The 13,269-nt window shown below is 52.2% G+C and overlaps 1 protein-coding gene across 1 annotated transcript in view; it reads left to right on the forward strand.

Annotated features, from left to right (window-relative positions):
- dmtn (dematin actin binding protein) overlaps nucleotides 1-13,269 on the forward strand; it is a 68,157-nt gene that overhangs the window by 832 nt on the left and 54,056 nt on the right. Inside the window, exons 2-5 of the mRNA XM_052040761.1 lie at nucleotides 6,939-7,023; nucleotides 8,185-8,221; nucleotides 9,290-9,367; nucleotides 12,047-12,202. Of these exons, the coding sequence (XP_051896721.1) occupies nucleotides 8,213-8,221; nucleotides 9,290-9,367; nucleotides 12,047-12,202 (243 nt within the window). The 5' untranslated portion in view covers nucleotides 6,939-7,023; nucleotides 8,185-8,212. The remainder of the gene's footprint in view (nucleotides 1-6,938; nucleotides 7,024-8,184; nucleotides 8,222-9,289; nucleotides 9,368-12,046; nucleotides 12,203-13,269) is intronic.

A 13,269-nucleotide genomic window follows, 5' to 3' on the forward strand; every position in this document is an offset into this window, starting at 1 on the left:
TGTATATAATTGCAGTAAGACATGTTTACTTGCAGTCAGAGAGAGAAAGCACTGAACTGGGCCCTTCAGCCCACTGCCTGCACTGACCAACAGGCACCCATTGGTCCGAATCCATATTCCGAACCTGTCCGAACCCATATTATTCTCCTCACGTACCACCAACTCTGCCAGTTTCCACCACTCACCTACATACTCGAGACAATTTACTGCAACCAGTTAACCTACCAATCTACACATATAGAACATAGAACAGTAAACGGTGCAGCACAGAACAGGCCCTTCGGCCCACAATGTTGTGCCGACATAGCTAATCCCTTCTACCTACAGAATGTCCATATCCCTCCATTTTCCTCTCATTCATGTGCCCATCCAAGACCCTGTCAAAAGCCTCCAATGAATTTGCCTCCACCACCCTATCAGGCAACGCATTCCAGGCATCCACCACTCTCTCAGTAAAAAAAAACGTGCCCGACATCTATTCTAATCCTACCCCCTCTCACCTTAATTGCATGCCCTCTGGTATAATGGGATGATAATCATCTTTGGGATGTGGGAGGTAACCAGAGCGCCCGGAGGAAACCCACGTGGCCACAGGGAGAATGTGTAGACAGGCAGCACCCGAGGTCAGGATTGAACCCAGTTGAGCTGTACTACCCACCGCGTTCCTGGACAGTAATTCCTTGATTCAAGAACGTTTGATGTATACAGTTTTTTGCTGCAATACCATTGATTCTTTGGGGAATGTGCCTTTGAGTGAAGTCATGTTTTGTTCTGATGAAGTGTGCCACTCCCGGCATATGGGAACTCTCTGCTGAGAGACCCAGAATGTAGTTGCTGAGATGTTTCGATTTCAAAATTTCACTTAACAAGTGTTTTCCAGGAACACCCCTTTCTCATAAATCAAGCAATTATCGCACTCAAATCCTCAGGTAATAATTTACCTTCCTCAGATCTTCAGGTAACAAGGACCAATGTACCATTTACCTTCCGAATCACTTGTGCATCTGCACGTTAGCACTTAGTGACTTGTGAACAAAGACACCCAGGTCTCCTTGGACGTCAATATTCCCCAATCTGTCAACTTGTAAAAAAAAAACCTGCAGTGCTGTTTATTTTACCAAAGTGGACAACCTCTTCCACCTTTCATCTGCCAGGTTCTCGCCCACTCGTTTACTCTGTCTCTGTGCCCTTACTGCCCCCTCCCCATAGTCCCACCTCGTTTTGTGTCATCAGCAAATGTAACAAAATGATTTTTGGTGTCTCAGATCATTGATATGGAGTGCGAGTAGCTGGGGCCCATGCTAATTATGCATTACACTTGTTGACCAATCTGTGTGGATTCTTATCAAAGGCCTTTTCCAAATCTAAATACACCCATCCACTGGTTCCCCCTTCATTTATTCTTGCAGTCACCCTTGAATTCTTCAACTCCTAAACATGATTTCCCTTTCATAAGTCCATGCTCATTTTGCTCAATCTTGGTGTTGTCTTCCAGGTGTTCAATAATAACATTTTAGTAAAGTTTCCAGCACGTTCCCTACCATTGATGTCATGACATTTTGGGGCACTGGGTTTGAACTGTTGAAATGTGGAAGGGAAGCATTTCCATTGGTTTAGATTGAGAATTAATGAGAGAATGTTTCAGCAAAAAAAAAATTGGTGTCAGCAAAGTACCCTCAGCCAGAGAGAGGGACAAACAATGGGCAATCCAATGCTGTGCTGGAGTCTGGTAGGTCAGCACAATGCAGTGTGACTGGCACACTGTTTAATAATTAAAAAATGTTGCAAAGCTATAATCAAAGGGCAATGTTTGTCTGTCACATGAATTGCAGCAGGGATCGTTCCAAAAGCAGCTCTTGGAATATCGAGGTACTTTCAGACAGGACGGTTCTCAACACAAAGGCCCCTGCCTCTGGGCCCTTAAATCGTGGCCCGCGCTGATGGGGAAGGCTGTGCAGCTGGATGGCCTTCCCTTCAACAGACACCTCCCTCCATCCGTGTGCTCCATTTGTCCTCAGTGCTTCAGTTCCTTCTGTTTCATCAGCCAGTGTGCCCTGGGTCAGCTGATGGTCAGAGCAGCCACTGAGTTAGCTTGTATCTTTTATTTATTTATACGTGGATGTCTGCATCACCTGCTCCCATTGAGCTGATGCGTCTGGGGCTTTGGGATTTTGACTCGGCTCAGTGAAGGAAGTGTGGTTGGGGGACTGTTACTGCTGATGGGTGTGAGAGTTCACTGTATTGGTCATTCAGCATGGAAGTCGGTTCCTGGTAACCATCAGGTTGCAGTCTGTGCTCATCTGGTTTACCAGCACTTGGTCCACAGCCCCCCTGCCTTCAGGTGCTTGGCCAGATGGATCTTCAATGTTGGGAGTGTCTCTGCCTCCACCACCACCTCAGGCAGTGTGTTCCAGATTGTAACCACCCTCCCGATGGAAAAAATTCTTCCTCCCGTCCCCTCTGAACCTCTTTCTCCTCCCCTTGGACCCATGTCCTCAGGATAGATACCTCTGCCATAGGGAAAGGTTCCTACTATGTCCCCTATCTATACCCCTCATAACTTGGTACACCTCTGTCAGATCTCCCTCAGCCTCCTCTGCTCCAAGGAAAACAGACCCAGCATCTCCAGTCCCTCCTCGTAACTGAAACCCTCCATCCCAGGCACCATCCTGCCGGATCTCATCCACACCCCCTCCAGTGCGGTCACATCCTTCCTGTTAACTCCCACAGCAAGGCGCTCCCTCAGTACTGCGCCTCCCACAGTGTGACCTTCCCTCAGTACCGTCCCTCCCACAGTGCGACACACCCTCGGTACTGAACTGAAGTGCCAGTTTCATTTTGTTGTGGTGCCTCTGGTGTGAGACTGGGACCAGGACCTCCTGACCTGGGTGTGGTTGCTGCCTCTGAGTCAGAAGTGACATTTTAAGCTTTGAAAAATAGTGAATGACAATGAATTGAATTGAATTGAAGTAGGTTGAGTTCACTGAGGAGGCGACGAAGCAGTTTGATGAGGGGAATGCAGTAGCTGTCACCTACATGGATTTTAGCAGGGCCTTCGAAAAGTTCAACGGGGTTGGCAGGTTCAGAAGGTTACAGCCCCTAGGATCCAGGGCAGTCTGGCAAATTGAACCCGGGTTCAATTCCGGCTGCTGTCTGTAAGGAGTTTGTACGTTCTCCCCGTGACTGCATGGGTTTCCTCCGGGTGCTCCGGTTTCCTCCCACATTCCAAAAACATATGGGTTAGGCAGTTGTGGGCGTGCTACGTTGGCGCCGGAAGTGTGGCAACACTTGCGGGCTGCCCCCAGAACACTCTATGCAAAAAGATGCATTTTGCTGTGTGTTTCGATGTGCATGTGACTGATAAAGATATCTTATAAATTGGATCCAAAATTGGCTTGGTGAAAGGAAGCAGAGTGTTGGTGAATAGATGCTTTTCTGATTGGCAGTCTGTGACCAGTGGCAGCGATTGGTGCTGGGTCCCTTGTTGTTTGTGGTATATATCAGTGACCTGGAGGTGAATGCAGCAGGTATGGTCCGTACGTTTGTGGCTGACATGACCATTGTTGGTGCTGTGGATAATGAGGAAGGTTGTCTGACGTACGGCGGGATGCAGATCAGATGGAAAGTTGAGAATTTAATCCTGAGGTGAGGTCACATTTAGAGTACTGAGTGCAGTTCTGGTCACCTCACTACAGGAAGGACGTTGAGGCTTTAGAGAGGGTGCCGAGGAGGTTTACTAGGATGCTGCCTGGATTAGAGGGCATGTGGTGTCAGGAGAGGCTGGACAAACTTGGGCTCTTTTCTCTGGAGCGGCAGAGGCCGAGGGGTGATCTGTTGGAAGTGTATAAAATTATGAGGGGCATAGATAGGGTGGACAAGCAATATCTTTTTCCCATTATTGAGCGATCCAATACCAGAGGGCATGCATTTAAGGTGAGGGGGGGTAGGTTCAGAACAGACGCGAGGGGCACGTTTTTTTTTACTGAGAGAGTGGTGGATGCCTGGAATGCGTTGTCTGATAGGGTGGTGGAGGCAAATTCATTGGGGGCTTTTAAGAGGAGCTTGGATGGGCACATGAATGAGAGGAAAATGGAGGGAAATGGGCATTCCGTAGGTAGGAGGGATTAGCTACGTAGGCACAACATTGTGGGCCGAAGGGCCTGTTCTGTGCTGTACTGTTTTATGTTCTATGATACATTTTGGGAGGACAAACAAGGCTTGGACAGGTACAGTAAATGCAGTGCCCTAGGGGGTGTTAGTGAACAGAGACCATGGGGTACAAGTCAGCACATCCCAGACAGTGCTGGCATGGGTGGATAAGGTGGGGTATGCACAGGGACAGAGGAAGGTAGAGCTGGGACATCATGTTATAACTTTGTAGAACATTGGACCACAGCTGGAGCATGGTGGAATTCTGGTCACCACACTACAGGAGGGGGTGAAGAGGTAACTCAGGGTGCCGCCTGGGTCGGAGCGCTGTTGTTCCAACGAGAGACTGGGCAGGCTGGGTTTGTTTTCCATGGGGCGGAGGATGCTGAGGGGGGACCTGATGGAGGAGTACAGAGGGATAGGTAGGGCAGGTGGGAGAGGAGGTTTGAGGAACAATCCTTTTTGCTGTGGCGGGGGTGTCTCGGACAAGAGGGCAGAGGTTGAAGGTGGGAGGTTCAGAGAGGATCCGAGGGGGATTATTTCCACACTGAGAGCGGTCGGAGTTTGGAATGGGGGGGCCTGAGGTGGTGAAGCCAGGTGGATCACAACATCTCAGCGACATCTGTCGCCAAGGCAGGGGTGGCTCCGGGGCGAATGCAGGTGAATGGGGTCAGTGTAGACGGGTGCAGCAGGTGGCATGTGTCTGGAGGGCCGAGGGGCCTGTTTCTGTGCTGTACCACTCTGTGACTGTGGCAAAATAATCTGCAGGGTTGTAGACGTATACAGGCCCTTCGGCCCAACTCATCCATGCTGGCCCAGGTGCCTACCTGAGCTCATCCCATTTGCTTGCATTTGGCCCACGTCCCTCGAAGCCTTTCTCATCCATGTAGTTGTCCAAATGTCTTTTAAACATTGTTCTTGTACCTGTCTCTACCACCTCCTCTGGCAGCTCGTTCCACATACCCACCACCCTCTGGGTGGGAAATTTTGTGTCCATTTTAAATCTCTCCCCTCTCACCTTCAACCTGTGCCCTCTGGTTTTGGACTCCCCTACCCTGGGGAAAAGATCATTCGCGTCCGCCTTATCCACGGCCCTCATGATTTTATAAACCTGTGTAAGGTCACCCCTCAGCCTCCTTCGCTCCAGGGAGAACAAATCCAGCCTGTCCAGGCTCCCCTTGTAACTCGAGCCCTCCAGTCCCAGCAACATCCTTGTGAATCGTTTCTGCACTCTCTCCGGCTTAATCACATCCTTCCTTTCGTACGGTGGCCAGCCCTGCACACAATATTCCAGGTGTGGTCTCACCAATGTCCCGTACAGCTGTAACATGATACCCCACCTCTTGTACTCAGCGCACCATCCAATGAAGGCAAATGTACCAAATGCTTTCCTTACCACCTTGTCACCACCTTCATGTACCTGTACTTGTACCCCAAGGTCTCTCTGTTCTACAACACTCTCCAGTGCCCCGTCGTTCACTCTGTGTCCTGCCCTGGTTTAACTTCCCAAAATGCATCACTTCTCACCCACCTGAGTTAAACTCCATCTGCCGTTCCTTGGCCCACTTCCGCAGTTGATCTCGATCCCGTTGTAACCTTAGACGACCTTCTTCACTGTCTAGTACACTGCCAGTTTCGGTGACATTCACAAACTTGCTGATCATGCCAAGTACATTCTCATCCAAACCCTTAATATAGACAACGGCGGACCCAGCACCAAACCCTGCAGCACACCACCGCTGACAGGCCTCCAGTCTGAAAAACAACCCTCCTCCACCACCCCCTGACTCCTACCACCAAACCACCAATTGGCGAGCTCACCCCGGATCCCACATGATCTAACCTTCCGGACCTTGTCAAAGAATTTGCTCAAGTCCACATAGACAACATCTACTGCCCTGCCCTGGCCAGTCCTCTTGTCACATCTTCAAAAACCTCATGAGACACAATTAGAGAGAAATCCGTGAGACATGACACGCGCAAAGCCACGCTGACTGTTCGTTAATTAGTCCTTGCCTTCCCGAATGCAGGTAGATCCTGTCCCTCAGAATCCCCTCCAGTAAGTTTCCCACCACTGATGTTCGGCCTGTAGTTCCCTGTCTTGTCCTTGCAGCCCTTCTTAAATAAAGACACCCTCCAGTCTTCCAGTGCCTCACCCATGGCCAAGGAAGATGCAACAATCTCTGCCAGAGTCCCAGCCATTTCTTCCCTTTATTCCTACAACATCCTGGGAAACACTCGGTCAGGCCCCAGGGATTTATCCACCTTCATGTGCCTCAAGACAGCCATCACCTCCTCTTTCAAAATGTTGATGTGTTTAAGACGCCACTATTCCCTGCCCTGAATTCTCCAGCTTTCATGACCTTCTCCACAGTAAATACAGACAGGAAATACTCACTCGAGCCCTCAGCCATCTCCTGTGGCTCCAGACATAGATGGCCATACTGATCCTTAAAGGGACCTGTTCTCTCCCTAGTTACCCTTTTTCTCTTAATATAAAATCTCTGAGGATTCTCCTTTCCCTGTCCCCTATTTGCCTTCCTGATTCCCTTCTGAAGCGTACAATGTCCCTTATACTCCCCAAGGGACCGGCTTGATTGCAGCTGCCGTCACCTGACCCAGGCCTCCTGTTTCCTGAGCGGAGCCTCAACATCCCTGGTCAGCCAGAGTTCCCTCCTCCTGCCAGCCTTACCCCTGACTCTGACCTGAAAGTCCAGCAGAGAATGAGGGTGAAATGTGGTCAATTATTGACAAGAAAGTGGAAATTAAAGCTGCGTTTCCACCCACAGGGAGGACGGAATTGCTGAGTGCAGCATGAAGCTGGAGGACCGGGCTTAGAGAATGCACTGATTTTCACTGTCTGACCCGATACTGGTACGTGGCTCCTATCTGCCCTGCATTTTTACGGTAGTGTAGCAGTTAGTGTACAGCGCCAGTGAGCCGGGTTCAATTCCAGCTGCTGTCTGTAAGGAGTTTGTACGTTCTCCCCGTGTCTGCTTGGGTTTCCTCCGGGTGCTCCGGTTTCCTCCCACATTCCAAAGACGTATGGGTTAGGCAGTTGTGGGCATGCTATGTTGGTGCCGGAAGCGTGGTGACACTTGCGGGCTGCCCCCAGAACACTCTACGCAAAAGGTGCATTTCACTGTGTGTTTCGATATACATGTGGCTAATAAAGAAATCTTACTGTTAATATTTCCCCCCTTCAATGAGATGATCTGCAAGACTGACATCAGCAACAACTTTTTCAATATCTTAATTTATTCTTAACTCACAATAATTCCAATGGTGTACTGGAGTGGACAATCAGTTCTGCAGAGCCCAGTGGTGAGAGGTAATCCAGCTGATGTGGGTCTGCCTGACAGCAGTGTTGTTGCCTGTCTGAATTACATTAAGTATCTGGCTTCATTTGAAAGGACTGGCACCTTCACGGGACGAGATGCACTGATAGAGTTTGCAAACCACTGCAAAGATCATGTAGTCAGAGCACATTACAGGCCGTCCCCTTGTTACAAATGCCCGACCTCTGGGCACCCGTATATAACAACGAGCTCCCATAATGTTATTAAATTCACCAGCAGAAGTGGTTTCCTCTCTCTCTCCACTTTCAGTAATTGTGCTTTCTGATCAGACTTTGAAGCCACTCATTACAACACTGGAGGGGTGGTTACCGTATTGAGTGACTTTTGTGCGTTCTCTGACTTGGACAAAATCAAGTGAAAGTGGACCCGTTGGTTACCCGGGTCGGCCTGTGGTTGTTCAGAATTCATTGAGAGGGATTTCCAAATGGGCATCAGACCTCCAGGACCTACTGTACCAGGTCTGAGGGCAATTCACACCGACCAGACTTGAGGGGATTAGGATATGGGACAGGTTGAACAAACCCCATGAATTGAGAAGGTTGAGAGATAATCCAAGTGAAATGTTCAAAACTGTTTTTAAATGAAAATCGTTGGGCAGATAAAGAGAAACAGACTAGGTGGATGTGTCAGAGCCTGTGAAAGTACCATTCCTCACCACCCCATTCTCTCCTTGTAGGCTTGGCAGAGAAACTGTGACAGAGAACATGCAGAAGGTACAGTATGTTTACGTGAGGTTTGTGGGAGGGGTGTGAGTGTGGATGTGGGAATAGTCAGGATGGGCAGTGACTGAAAGTTTTAGATCCTCCTGCCTTGTTTTACTTTTTGTGTGTGTGCGCGCGCGTGTGTGCGTGCGTGTACGTGTGTGTGAAGCCTGAGCTGAGGAGATGGCTCCCTTGATCTGACCGTCCTCTGCCCTGGCTCAATGTTCCCAGAAGCAATTCGTTACTCAGCTGATTAAAATCCACTGAGCACGTCAGTGAGTGCGCTCCAGTCTGCAGGGGTGTCCGCCTTCTGAAGGGGATGGGCCCGTGTAAACACCAAACCACTGGCGGAGCCCTATGTAAATGCGGACCTGGGGTGGGGCCCCGTGTAAACACTGACCCGGAGCGGGGCCCTGTGTAAACACTGACCCGGAGCGGGGCCCTGTGTAAACACTGACCCGGAGCGGGGCCCTGTGTAAACGCCGACCCACCGGCGGGGCCCCGTGTAAACACTGACCCGGGGCAGGGCCACGTGTAAGCACTGACTGGGCCGTGGTCAGGGTTGTGCCGTTGGTTCAAGGGCCGAGCAGTGGAAGGGATGTCAGGCACCCCAGGCTGGTACAACAGTGAACACGTCCCCGTCCTGCCATCACCCAGGGCTGGGTTTGACTGTAGTTTAACATCTCCATCAGCAGTGGGACCTGGCAGGAGGTGTAGGGGGAGCAGGTGATTGGGGAACTGTTCAGACACTTGCATTGCTCACTCTTTGCCCTTTGCCTTTGTTGCCAACCGTGGGATGGGGGCTGTGAGCTGAGGGTCCTGGGGACGGCTCACTAGACCCGCTGCCACTGCTCACACAGTGGACGGGCGAAGTGCGTCAATCCATGAACCGCAGACTCCTCAATCAGGAATAGAACGTCTCTGCTTGTGTTGTATTTGTGTTGTGATAGACGTGGTTGTTTATGAAAAGGCTGAAAGTGAGCGAGTGTTGAGTAGAGTGGGGACCATGGGCCGCGCTCGCCGCATCCGCCACGGGCCTCAGGCCACGCGCTCACTATGTCTGCCTACACTCGCCCACAGCAGTTACAGACGTCACCAGGAAGCGTCGCCACCAAACGCCCGACCAGTGCTCCAGGGTCACCAGCTTCCACCATCTGTGTGAGTACCCCAGGCACCCTCCCGTTACCTGCCCCCATGTCTTTCTGAATTGTAACAGCAGGTGGGCATTTGGCCCATTGAGGCCATGCTAGCCCCTCAAGGGCCCCCTGCTGTGTCCCGCTCCCCCCCCCAACCCCCCACGTTTCCGATGTTGACTCTGATCGCTTTTGAGAGCAACGAGTGGGGCACGGCTGTGCCTCCTCGGTGGGCGGCACGGAAGGGTGGGGGGTGTGGGGAGGGTGCAGTGGGGGGAGGGGCAGGGTGGGGGTGGAGGGTGATGGCAGGGGCAGAGGGGTAGGGGAGGGGCAGGGTAGGATGGAGGGTGAGGTCAGGAGAGGGGTAGGGTGGAGGGGAGGGGCTGTGGGAGGAGTGGGAGGGGCAGGGTGGTGTTGGAGGGGCGGGGGAGGGGCAGAGGGGTGATGAGGGGTATGTTAGGGTAGGTTGGAGGGGAAGGGAAGGGGGTGTGGGTGGGGTGGGGGTGTGAGGGGTCAGTGTGAGAAAACGTGGAAACACGTGGTGTGGACTTTGGAAGCTGTAACCATGAGCCGTGTGTTGGAGACAGTGCATAGTTGGCAGGAGTTGGTGATCAGAGGAATATGCTGTGTTGTACGTGAATCACTGACAGTTAATGTGTGGGTCTGACACAGTCAGGAAGACAAACGGTGCGTGGGCGTTCGCTGCAAGAGGACTGAGTCCAAGTGTCCCTTCTCCTGGGGAGTCCTGCAGGAGGAACGATGCCTTGTGGCCTCTCCATCTGAGGCCAGAGTGGGAACTGTAGGCAGGGCAGGTGGGAGAGGGGTGTGGCGGTGGGTAGTTTGTGAGCCGGTGCAGTCTTTCCACCTTCCGTCTGCTCTCAACACACGAGTTCTCAGCACCGTCCTGCTCTGAACCGTGGTGGACCAGAGATGTTACGTTGGGCTGAGGTGAGAATGCCCCTGGAATAATGTCCGTAGACCTGCTCTCCCTGCCTGATGAAGCGTGAAGGTCAACAGGGGGACTTGCGGTGAAGGTTTAGCAGACTGATCGCAGGGAAGGCTGGTTTGTCCCAGGAGGAGACATTCAGCAGACTGGACGTTTACTCTCTCGAGTTTAGAAGGATCAGAGGTGACCTCATTGGAACTACAAAGATAAGGCAGTAAAGGAGCCACAGGGCATACTTGCCTTCACTCGGTGGGATAAAGCATCAAAGTGCAGGAAGCTTGTCGAACAACTCTGTGAAACGTTGGTTACACCACAGCTGGGGCACTGTGTGCGGTCTGGTCCCCACAGCCGGGGCACTGTGTGCGGTCTGGTCCCCACAGCCGGGGCACTGTGTGCGGTCTGGTCCCCACAGCCGGGGCACTGTGTGCAGTGTGGTCCCCACAGCCGGGGCACTGTGTGCAGTGTGGTCCCCACAGCCGGGGCACTGTGTGCAGTGTGGTCCCCACAGCCGGGGCACTGTGTGCAGTGTGGTCCCCACAGCCGGGGCACTGTGTGCGGTCTGGTCCCCACAGCCGGGGCACTGTGTGCCGTGTGGTCCCCACAGCCGGGGCACTGTGTGCCGTGTGGTCCCCACAGCCGGGGCACTGTGTGCAGTGTGGTCCTCACAGCCGGGGCACTGTGTGCAGTGTGGTCCTCACAGCCGGGGCACTGTGTGCAGTGTGGTCCCCACAGCCGGGACACTGTGTGCAGTGTGGTCCCCACAGCCGGGGCACTGTGTGCAGTGTGGTCCCCACAGCCGGGGCACTGTGTGCAGTGTGGTCCCCACAGCCGGGGCACTGTGTGCAGTGTGGTCCCCACAGCCGGGGCACAGTGTGCGGTCTGGTCCCCACAGCCGGGGCACTGTGTGCCGTGTGGTCCCCACAGCCGGGGCACTGTGTGCCGTGTGGTCCCACAGCCGGGGCACTGTGTGCCGTGTGGTCCCCACAGCCGGGGCACTGTGTGCCGTGTGGTCCCCACAGCCGGGGCACTGTGTGCCGTGTGGTCCCCACAGCCGGGGCACAGTGTGCGGTCCGGTCCCCACAGCTGGACCACTGTGTGCGGTCGGGTCCTATAAAGGATGGGATTGCACTGGAGGGGGTGCAGAGGAGAGGCAGCAAGGTGTTTCCTGGGATGGAGCGGCTCAGTTTGAGGTTGGATCGGCTGGGTTTGTTCCCAGCGGAGATGACTGAGGGGGGACCTGACAATCGTACACATGAGGGACATAGATGAGATGGACAGTGAGGAGCTTTTCCCCACAACACTGGCACATACAACCAGTGGGTAGAGGGTTAAGGTACAGAGTAAGTTGTTTAGTGGGGATCTGAGTGAGAACCTTTTCAGGCAGAGGGAGGTTGGAATCCGGAACTTGCTACCTGAGGGGGTGGTGGAGGCAGAGACTTTCACAGTGTTTATGAATTATCTAGACCAGCACTTGAATAACCGAGGCAGGGAATGTAGGGACCAAGTGCTGGTAAATGGGATGAGTATAGATGGGCACCTGATGGTCAGTATGAACATGGTGGGCCGAAGGGCCTGTTTTGGTGCTGTGTGACTCAATGACGTTGCTTCCTTGCCACGTCACCAGCCCGTTACCCGGTGGATGCTGGAGGGAGCGATGGCAGTGAGGAACGTGAAGGCAGATGCTGAGCTGCTGGAGGAGGATGTTTTAGGCAAACCTGCTGGTGAGCTGCTGTAATTCTCCTGTCCTTTTATCATCAGGCTAAAATGGACAACCAGGTGCTTCCCTACAAGGAGCTGGCTGCAATTCCCAAAGACAAGGCAATTCTGGAGATCGAGCGTCCGGATCTAATGATCTACGAACCACATTACAGCTACGTGTATGCGGACAGACCGGACCCTCAGGGCGCTGCTGAGGTACACTGCTTCCACCTCTCTCTCTGGTAAAGCACAATGTCTTGGTTATTAGCTCTCCCGCTGTGTGAAGGTGCAGGTTACTGGGGCTGCTGAGCTGTGCTATCCCCAGTGACAGCAAGTGTCAGTGGCTGGTGACCAGCACAAGGCACCCGGACTGGCCCTTGGTGTGTTCAATCCCAACGCCCGCACTGGCACGTGTTACACTGGCTTCACAAACACACACGATTCTCAGGAGCAGGTTTCATTAATAGAACATAGAACATTACAGCACAGTACAGGCCTTCAGCCCACAATGTTGTGCTGACATTTTATCCTGCTCTAAGATCTATCTAACCCTTCCCTCCCAAATAGCCCCCCCATTTCTCTATCATTAATGAACAGGATTATGGAAAGTACAGGCAGGTGTGAAAAATGAATATGGGTCCTCACAAAACAAATGCAGGTAACATTAAAGTAAACTGTTATAACCAGCATTGGTGTAAGTGGGTAGTTAGGGACAAGCTGGTTCTGTCAGACCCCTAAACGGTCAAGGACAGGCAATGTTACCCAAGTACTTTGCACCCATGCCTACCAAGAAAGCAGGTGAAGGTGAACTCAGGGATGGGAGGGAAGTTGTAGGACTGAGTTGCACTAATAGGGCTGCATTAACGATCAGCCATCTGATCCAGACGGAATGAATCCTAGGTCACTGCAAGGAACCAAGACGAAAACGAGGCCCGTTAGTGGTAATACTGGAAGTGATCTGGGAGTGCTGTTCAGGGGCTGGAGGATTCCTGACAGTATCCAACATTGAGGAATATGGGGAGAGGTAAATCAGGAAGTACCGGCCTTTCAGCCCAACGTCAGCGATGGGGAACCTGCTTGGAACTGACGCTGGAAGTATTTGAAGCACAGGTTAATCATCAAAGGCATGAATTTGTGAAAGACTAACTCGAATCCTTGATGAGGTAACAAAGACCAAAATACATCTGGCAAATGCCACAGATGTGGACTTTCAGATGGCCTTTGACAAAGCACAACACTGGAGGTTTACCATAAAGATGAAACCCTGTGGAACTAAGGAGAAA

This window comes from Pristis pectinata, chromosome 29 (assembly GCF_009764475.1).
Source record: "Pristis pectinata isolate sPriPec2 chromosome 29, sPriPec2.1.pri, whole genome shotgun sequence".
Classification (NCBI taxonomy): Eukaryota; Metazoa; Chordata; class Chondrichthyes; order Rhinopristiformes; family Pristidae; genus Pristis; species Pristis pectinata.